Genomic DNA, 9,190 nt, shown 5'->3' with positions numbered 1-9,190 from the left:
AGAATCAGAGGAAAAAGATGAGAGAACCTGTGGGTTGAGAGAAGAACAGTTTAATAATTCATAGAATCACAGAATGGTTTGGGTTGGAAGGGACCTTAAAGATATCTAGTTCCAACCCCCCTGCCATGGGCAGGGACACCTTCCACTAGACCAGGTTGCTCCAAGCCACATCCAGCCTGGCCTTGAACACTTCCAGGGATGGGGCATCCACAGCTTCAATTGAAAGTAAATGAAAGAATGATACTACTGATAATATGTAATGATGATAACATGTAGTTGAAAATAAAAGGAAAGGGGAAGGAAAATAAAGTGATACAATGCTCACCACTGGCTGACCAATGCTCAGCCAGTCCTCTAACAGCAATTCCCCTCCTGGCCAACCCCCGCAGCTTACATAGCAGGGCATGATGGCATGAAATGTCCCTTTGGTCAGTTCGGTCAGCTGGCCAAGAAGAACACTGACAACATACTAATGGTTTTAGTTGTTGCCAAGCAATGCTGACATTAAGACAAGGACTTAATCCAAAGCAGAGCCTCATACTAAAAACATCAGTGTGTTATCAACATCCTTCTCAGCACAAACCCAAAACACAGCCTCAGCTACCGTGAGGAAAATTAACTCTGTCCCAACTAAACCCAGCTCACCATCCTACTGCTGGTTCTGGGGGGAGTCTGGGTGTCCGTCTGTGGTGCTGCTCCTCAGCAGTTTGTCTTACAGAATTTAGCAGCAAGGTTTCAGCATATGTGTTTCTTAAGGATAAGAATTTTTTGGTGTGTTTTTTTTTAAAGCTCTGTTTGTGTTTTCCTTACGCAAACAAAAGGTTTCCTCGGTGCATCCTTTCCAAGAAAGCAGTCATCATGAGCTGCTTGTGGCTTTCTACACCAGCCACACCCCCCATGCCCATGCAGGCTCAGCGATGTCCCAAGTGTGCTGCTGGCTCTTAGCCTTGGTTTTGTGTGTTGACAGGTGTTCCCCTGCAAGAGGTACCTGCACCGCCACATCCCCACGCACGGCGGGGGCAGCAAGTTCAAGTGCCAGATCTGCAAGAAGTTCTTTCGCCGGGAGCACTACCTCAAGCTGCACGCCCACATCCACTCGGGTACGGGCTGCCCCGGCACCACAGTGCTCACTCTCTGTGTCACAGTCCTTGCTGCACTCTGTGGTGCCCTGGCTATTTTCCTGATAACCAGAGTAAGAGAGCTGACCGCGTGAGTCTTTCGTAGTAACGTGGCGATTAGGAAATGTATGATTTTGGTTCAGCCTTGTGCCCAGTACTGCACCAGTTAGAAGTGGGACACAGAAGTGGCTTCCCCAGTGCCCACGGTGGTAGAAGGTAAGGAAGGTGGCCCTGGAGAGCAGGAGCAGTGCACAGGGTGGGTTGTATCCACCCATTTACCCATCGAGCAGGGTAGGGGAGCTTGTGGATGTTTATAGTGAAGCAGTGAGTAGCACCACTGCCAAAGCAAATCCTGTTCATGACTAGGGCAGCCTGGTCGGACTGGACTCTCCCTGACTCTTGGTCTCTTTTTTTATCCAGGTGAAAAGCCCTTTAAGTGCTCAGTGTGTGACGCAGCTTTCAACCGGAAAGACAAACTCAAGCGACATATGCTGATCCACGAGCCTTTTAAGAAATACAAATGTCCCTTCTCGTACGTAGCGTGTCTCCATGTGGTGGCGTGTCTTAATGGGGTTGGGATGGGATTTGGGATAGAAGGAACGTCTCCTGCAGGTACCCTAGGGTCCATGTGTGGCATGTACCAATCCACTGCTTCCTGGGGAGGCAGGAATACTGTTGTGCTCTTGAACCAGGAGCTCAGGAGTTCCAGTTTTTTGTCATTGTCTTCCTGTGGGGCCACATCTTTTCATCTCAGTTCATCAAGCCCTGTAAAATAACGCCTGCCTTCATGGGAGGCTTGGGGGGGTTGCACCCGGGGAGCACTGGGGAAGAGAAGGAGCGTTATTTGACCGCAAGGCACAGGGTTGCCTGAATGATGAGCTCTCCCCAACTGCCATGCCTCGAGAAGCACTTGGCATCATAGGAGCTAATGTATGAGCCAGAGAAACTCAGGGTTATAAGGTGCATTCCCAAATCCATGGCATAGCCAAGGTTGACTGGCTTCTCCCTGCTCCAACCACCCCGTAGCTCCTTCCGAAATGTTTCTGTCTCCAGCTGGGATGTTGAACCTGCTGCTTTTGGGAGCTTTCGTAGTGAGACACAGACCACGTGTAGTCTACAGCCACGTGTCCCTGTATCAGCCTCTTTATTTCTTGCCCCCTCCAGAAGGGCTGAAGCAGCAGAGCTCCTGCCGAGACTGCACCGCGGGTGTTCATACCTCTGCCCTCGGTTGATTCGTGCTGCTCACCAGCATTTATTGTTGTTACAGAAGCCACATGGGCTGCAATAAGGAGTTCAACAGGCCCGACAAGCTGAAGGCTCACATCCTGTCCCATTCGGGTAAGTGCAGCTCTGCCCGTGCCAGCAGCAGTGGGGGACGAAGTGGCTGGGATGCACTTTGGTGCTGCAGGAGATGTCGCAGAAGGAGTAAGGCTGAGAAACCAGAGAGAGCAAACCCTGAAAGTGCTTCTGCTTTATACCCCCAGAAGTGCGAGATGTTCCTTACAGGTGCTTTCCCTGCAGTGTCACTCCACCCCTGTGTGAGCTGGGCTCACACACCTACTGTGTCTGCTCTTGGGGGAGAGTTTTCCACTGCGTGTGGTACAGATACAGGCCTACGTTCTTAATATCATTTATTAGCTTCAGATTTATCTCTGTTGCTGCAGGCCTGTTTAAGTGTGCATGCCTTTACAGCTGTGTCTAAGCTGTGGTCTGCTTTCTAAGGCAATATAAATCTGCAGGCTGGGCCTGCTGGCAAGGTGCAGAGACCTGGATTACGCTCTCTGTTTCTATCAAATGAGTATCCAGAGTGCTCAGTCCACTCCTCCTCAATACCACCTCGCATTCAAAAGGAGATCTCTTGGGATTTGATTCCTTTCTCTCTGCTCCAAAAATGATGCTCCCACTCCTAATAAAGACAAATAATTTATTCCTCTGCCCTAGGGAGAGTTCTGACTTTTGCCTCTGGGGGTGACACCGAAAGTCTCGTGCCTGTCACGTCCAAAGCCTCGCAGAGTGCGATCGGATGGCACTGTGCTGACACTGCAGTGGATGGTTTGTTTCAGACTGCACATTCCCATATGTGGGAGGAAAAAAAAGTGAAAATTTTTTAATTAACAAATACACTTGAAAAAAATACGAGTTTAAGATTGTTTTGCATTTTCATCATAATTACCTGACATTTTTTTCTGGTGATACTTTAGTCCTCTTCACCCTTTTCTAACTGCAGATTTGCCTGGCACAATGTCTCCTCCATTTATCAGGGAATATCTCCTTGTAAGAGGAGATGAAGCTGTCACGCACTCCCTCGGTGCGGTGCAGCTTTTCCTGAAGGATGCAGGGTCTCTAACCGAGCTCTCTCTCCTCTGATGCTCTGTGCAGGGATGAAGATCCACAAGTGCCAGTATTGTAACAAGTCCTTCAGCCGACGAGCCCACATGATAGAGCACCAGCGCTCGCACACCGGCAACTACAAATACCGCTGCCCCACCTGCAGCAAAGGCTTCACGCGCCACAAGTACATGAAGGACCACAAGTGCCGGCTGGGCTCCCCCAAGGACAAAGACCTGCAGCTCAGGAAGCCCCAGAAGAAGCGGGTGGCACGGGGGCGCAAGGCGGGCCTTTCCCTCCCCAGCCAGCTGGGTCTGGGCGAGCTGAAGGACGGTGCGGCTGGGGAAAGCCTCCCTGAAGCTGGCGCTAACAAAGAACCATTCCAGGAGTCGGACGCAGTCCTGTCCATCGTGGTTGGTGGGTCGGGAGCTGCTGACCCAGACCTTGTCGTTCCCGGGCAGCCCAATAACATCGCGTCCAACTTGGCGCTGGCAGAACTGCAGACTGCCTCGGATGGCCCCTGGACCATGCTGGCTGTCCCTGTTTACATCCAAACAACGGAGTGATAATGCGTAGAGCCACTGTGTGGCTGAGGGCTGCTGCAGGGGCTGTCGGACTTGGTGCTGAAATTTATCTCGGTGAAAAAGACCAAAGCTCTTGTGGGGAGGTAGGTGGATATGGGAGAGGATGTCTTTCATCTCCACTCGTTCCTCCCGTCCTTGGGCAGAGGACTGCTTGGAAGCCACCAACGACTACACGGCACTGAAGAGAATGGCTCCATTGTTTCTTGTCCCTCTGCATCACTGGTTAGCCTAGGGCAAGAAAGACTAAGATCCCTGAATCAGGGTAAGAATAAGGAGCATGCAGACTTGCAACAAACAGAGCTGCTGAAATCTGGTGGCATTGCAAATCACAGCTTGTCCCATCTGTGGTTTTTCTGGCCTAAAAGGTGTATTGCCCAGTATTTGGGTGGCCTTTCTGAGCGCCAACAATTGATCCTTCCTAGTGGAAGCAAGTTCATCCTGAGATCCTTTGGGAACACTGTTCAGAAATACCCTGACAGACTTATTTCTGGCATCTTTCTCCTCTCTGTCTCTCAGAAAGATCGCCTTGTCTGTACATGTGTTATAAACACCGTGGACCTCACGTACCGTGTGGAGTCGGTGGGTGGGAGCACGCGCATGTGTTGGCTTTCTCCCTGGTTGGTATTCCCTCCGGTGTTTGTTCTTTCCGTGGTCTTTCTCCATATCCAAGGCTCTCGAAGTGCCTTAGACATCAATGAGTCAATCCTTGCGACAGTTAAATGTGACACCTGTGTACAGCGTGCGAGACTAAGGCCTGGGTGAAGTGGCCTCTCCAGGGTCACACAGGAAACCCGTGGTGCGTCCATGGGCAGGTTCTCTAGCATCAGCTCAGACTAGGCGCTGCAGGGTACCTGTGTGTGCTTCTGCCAGCTGCTCCCCAGCCTACACATTCCCTCCGCTCAGTTCTTTGAGCCAGTTGGTGGTGGCAGACGGTCACTGCAGGGTGGGGAGTTGATGTGGTTAGGTAACAAGGAAGTCCATTGTGACTGGGGCAGTTTCTGCAGGGCCTCTCCTCTCTGATTTCCCAAGGAGGAGTCCCAAAGCCAGCATGGGAGCACCAAGCCCAGGACCTGAAAATTACCACTGTGCAGTGCTGGCAAAGGAGGTTGCTCTGCCCTCCTGTGCTTCCTCCTGCTCTCTGTGGGTCAGATGAGCTGACCTTTCCCTGGTAAATTTGTGTGATGGGCTGCTGAGTTGTTTGTAGATGCAAGATGCTGTATTTCCAGCCTGTTTCTCTGGGGGTGGTGCAGAGGAGGGCCCAGGTTCAGTCAGTCCTGGGTGCTGAAACTCTGGCTGAAGAGTCCCCTGCCTCGCCTTCTGGGAAACGGTGTGTGTTTCTGGCTGCTGGGGCACTCATCTCAGCATTACTGCCCTGACTGGCCTGACCCTGGTGCCTGCCTGAGCTCCAGCCTGACCTCAAGGTGCTCTTCCTGTCACCTTTGCAGTGTATTTTGCTCAAATCTTAAAAATGCAAGCTGGCAGATGCAGCCTGCTGGTGCCATGTCCATCATGGCATCTGCTGGCAGCACGTGCTCCCAGACTGCGCCCAATGTAATGACGGGTTACGCCGTCACCCCTGGAAGACTGTCACATGGTCCCTGTCAGGGTGGGTCCTGCCACCAGTTCATTTTGCTTGCTCACTTCCTTAACTCACTTTTTGCCCGTTTCAGTCCGATGCTCTGTACCTGCTGCTGTCGGCGGGCGTTGGGAAGTGGAGCACAGGGTTTACAAGGGGTGGCTGGGAGAAGGGGGTTGTTCAGGCTTTGGAAGAGGTTAAGGAGAGGTCTTGCTGCGGCCTGACAGGAGGGGATGGAGAAGGTGGAGCCAGACTCTTCAGAGGTGCATGGGGATGGGATAAGAGGCAACAGGGACATGGCAACTCTGACTCGATACCAGGAAGAGGAATTCCTACCAAGAGGGTGGTCAAAGGAAGGAGGCCACAGAGGCTGTGAGATCTTGGTGTGATACTCCAAATCTGACAGCTCATCCTGCTCTGAGTGGAAGTGCTTGGGAGGAGGAGGCTGGGCTGGAGACCTCCAAGTGGCCCTTCCTACTTAACCTGCTTTTGTGTTTCTGTGAAATGTCTTGTCTGCTTTGAAGGGCAGAGTTTATTTGCCCACAATGTTTGTTTTAACTACTTGGCTCTCACAGGAGGGGAAGAGTGATTACTAAATATACTTTTCCTATTTTCCTCCCCTCTGTGCAGGCACAGTACAGTGTCATTATGTGGTCCCTGGTGCTTGCTGCAGTGCTACAGTCAGGTCTATTTTGAACGAAGATGTGTGGGTGCAGCACTCCTTCAGCCCTGAGGCGCCGTCTGGAGGCCTGGCCCTTCCTGGCCCCTGCTTTCCGCCAGCCCTGTGCACAGACCAGCCACTCTAAATGAGATGCTGGACGCTGGTTTCCACTGGCGTGAGTGTAATTCAGGGTGTGGAAGCAGAGCCACAAACCAGCCTCGGATGTGCCTGCGGGACGGGGGGGCTGAAACGCTGTGCTGTTTGCTCAGTACGTTTGCGCGCGTGGTAGTGTTGAACCGAAACTAGCTTGATCTTGAGCATGATGACGGTCCTCGCAGAGTCCGTCTCGGAGCGATGACGCGTGAGATAACGCACTGAGGTCCCTGACCAGGAGACAGGCCGGGCTGGCTGGTTGTGCAGCTCTGTGGATGTCCTGTGGATGCGAGTCCTGTGCGTGTGTGATGGATGCTGCAGCCCCAAGGGCGCTGGCAGAGGAAAGGCTGGGCGACTGCCTGCGTGAGTGGCGGCCCCTGTCCCCTGCTTCCCAGCTGGGCTGGCTGCAGTGGAGCAAAAGGAGGTCCTGGTAGCCCCTGCAGAGCTTTCTGTGGAAAAATGCAGTTATTCAAAACGACCACCACCCCCTCTCAGCAGCCATACTGCCTGCAGATTAAATTTTGCCATGGGAGGAAATGTCATGGGGAAGAGGATTTAATTAGAAGACCAAACGCTGTCACTGAGACATCGTGAGTTACACGCAGCCCTTGGTACTGTTCACTACGTGAGGACCAGTTGTGCAGGGAAGGTGCCTCATCACAGCAGGCCATGAGCTTCGGAAACCCTCTTCCTTCCTGGATGTCCCAGTCCAGTCCAGCTGCTTCAGCTCCTCTGCAGACGTGGAGCCAGTTAAGATGTCTGCAAACTGTTCTATTTCCTGCTGGCCAAAAGGGAAAATTCTGCCCAGAAATCTACCCCGTTTCTGTTTCTCTAGCAGGGGCCAGCCCGCTGTTCAGCTGCAGCGTGGGCTGAGGTGGATCTAAACTGCTCAGCTCACCAATTTTGTCCCAGCACCTTCCACAGGGCTGGTTCCATCCTGTGTCCTGGGTACAATCATTTTCTTTACAGAACAACTGTCAGAAGCATCTTGGTATTTTCTGGCAGTTCCCTGGAGTACCCAGGGCCAGAGCCATCCCCTGGGAGAACTGGAGTCCATACTGGATCAGCACAAAGGTCCATGGCAGTCTGCATCCTCTTCTGACAGCAGATGTTTATGTGAGAGTAAGAAAAGGGCAGGTAAAAGCTCTGTCTCCCCTTGTACTCTTACAGCCTGGGGGGTTTCCTGCCGAGGCTGGAAAGCTCGGATTTCTGTAAGCTTCTGCATTTTTCTTTGGTGTTTTTTTGTCTTTCCTCCATGTCTGCCGTTACAATGTTACAAGGTAGAATGAGGCAGGATCCGTGACACAGCTGAACTCCCACCCGCTGCAGGATGCTGCCTTCAGTTCATTACCCAGGGCAGTGCTTCTCCCCACTGGCAGGGGGCACGAAGAAACTCTCTTGCCCCATGAGCCGTTTGGTTCATTTTTCCTCTTCGCCATTTGGTGTGTATATCCCGGCCTGTTCCGCAGAGCACTAACTAGTCCAGCCCTGCTCAAAAGCAATGATTAATTTTCTTGGGCAATTTCCAGTGGCAAACACTACTGGTGTCCGAGTCTGTTATTAATGAACTTGTTTTCACACCACCACTGTGTTTATTGCTTTTACAAATGACAGAGACCAAGCATCAAGTCAAAAGTATCCAGTAAAGGTTGGTACCAGGCTGAGGCACTTAAGACTTGATGTCTTCGTTGGATTTTGGGCTCTTTTTGTAGGCACTGTGGCCTTATAACATGGACTTATGTCCATACTGCCCCGCAAACCAGCATGCGTGACTCCAAGTAGCCAGGAAATAAGGAGCTCACCACTAGTCACCGCCAATTAAGCAACCCTGGACTTACATACTTGATTTTGTGAAGTTGGCAAGTTGAGAAAGGAAAGTTTAAAAACAGGAATTTCGCCGTGTGTTACCTCCACACCTTAGGGGGCTGCGCACAAGTGGCAGAGGTCGAGCCGTTTGTTAAGGGTCGTAAGCACCAGCAGCGTGCTGTGACTTGCTGTGTACACCAGCCCTAGAGGGGGCAGCTTGCTGGGACTCACACCCAGACCCATGCACGGCAGGGACAGGAGGCTCCGTTCCCAGCTCCTCTGCTGGCTCCCACGCCAATTCCTTTGTGGCCCCACGTGCTCGTTTCTTCCAAGTCATAGAATCACAGAATGGCTTGGGTTGGAAGGGACCTTAAAGATCATCTAGTCCCACCCCCCCTGCCATGGGCAGGGACACCTTCCGCTAGACCAGGTTGCTCCAAGCCTCATCCAGCCTGGCCTTGAAGACATCCAGGGATGGGGCATCCACAGCTTCTCTGGGCAACCTGTCCCAGTGCCTCACCACCCTCTCCGGGAAGAACTTCTTCCTGATATCTAATCTAAACCTCCCCACTTTCAATTTAAACCCGTTACCCCTTGTCCTGTCACTACAGGCCCTTGTAAAAAGTCCCCCCTCAGCTTCCTTGTAGCCCCTTCAGATACTGGAAAGCTGCAATAAGGTCTCCTCGGAGCCTTCTCTTCTCCAGGCTGAACAAGCCCAATTCTCTCAGTCTTTCATCATAGCAGAGGTGCTCCAGCCCTCGGAGCATCTTCGTGGCCTCCTCTGGACCTGCCCGAGCCTCCTTCCAGCCCTCAGTCCCGGTTTCAGCTTCACCTTCCTCATCTGTTCATGCTCCTTCCGCCTTCCCTCAGCAGCCCCAGCCCCGCGGGCCGGCATCCCTCCCCAGGAAGGCGCACGAGAAGGCGGAGGTGGCGTCCGTGGCCCAGAGCGGCGCCTTCCCACGCC

General features: G+C 52.4%; 1 protein-coding gene across 1 annotated transcript in view; it reads left to right on the top strand.

Annotated features, from left to right (window-relative positions):
* ZNF341 (zinc finger protein 341) overlaps positions 1–4,592 on the top strand; it is a 14,115-nt gene extending 9,523 nt beyond the window's left edge. Inside the window, exons 8-11 of the mRNA XM_010158957.1 lie at positions 968–1,100; positions 1,539–1,650; positions 2,386–2,456; positions 3,498–4,592. Of these exons, the coding sequence (XP_010157259.1) occupies positions 968–1,100; positions 1,539–1,650; positions 2,386–2,456; positions 3,498–4,012 (831 nt within the window). The 3' untranslated portion in view covers positions 4,013–4,592. The remainder of the gene's footprint in view (positions 1–967; positions 1,101–1,538; positions 1,651–2,385; positions 2,457–3,497) is intronic.
* Positions 4,593–9,190: the final 4,598 nt, after the last annotated feature.

Source organism: Eurypyga helias, unplaced genomic scaffold (assembly GCF_000690775.1).
Source record: "Eurypyga helias isolate BGI_N326 unplaced genomic scaffold, ASM69077v1 scaffold31650, whole genome shotgun sequence".
Classification (NCBI taxonomy): Eukaryota; Metazoa; Chordata; class Aves; order Eurypygiformes; family Eurypygidae; genus Eurypyga; species Eurypyga helias.
The sequence above is the reverse complement of the archived record's forward strand: the minus strand, read 5'-3'. Positions and strand labels throughout refer to the sequence as shown.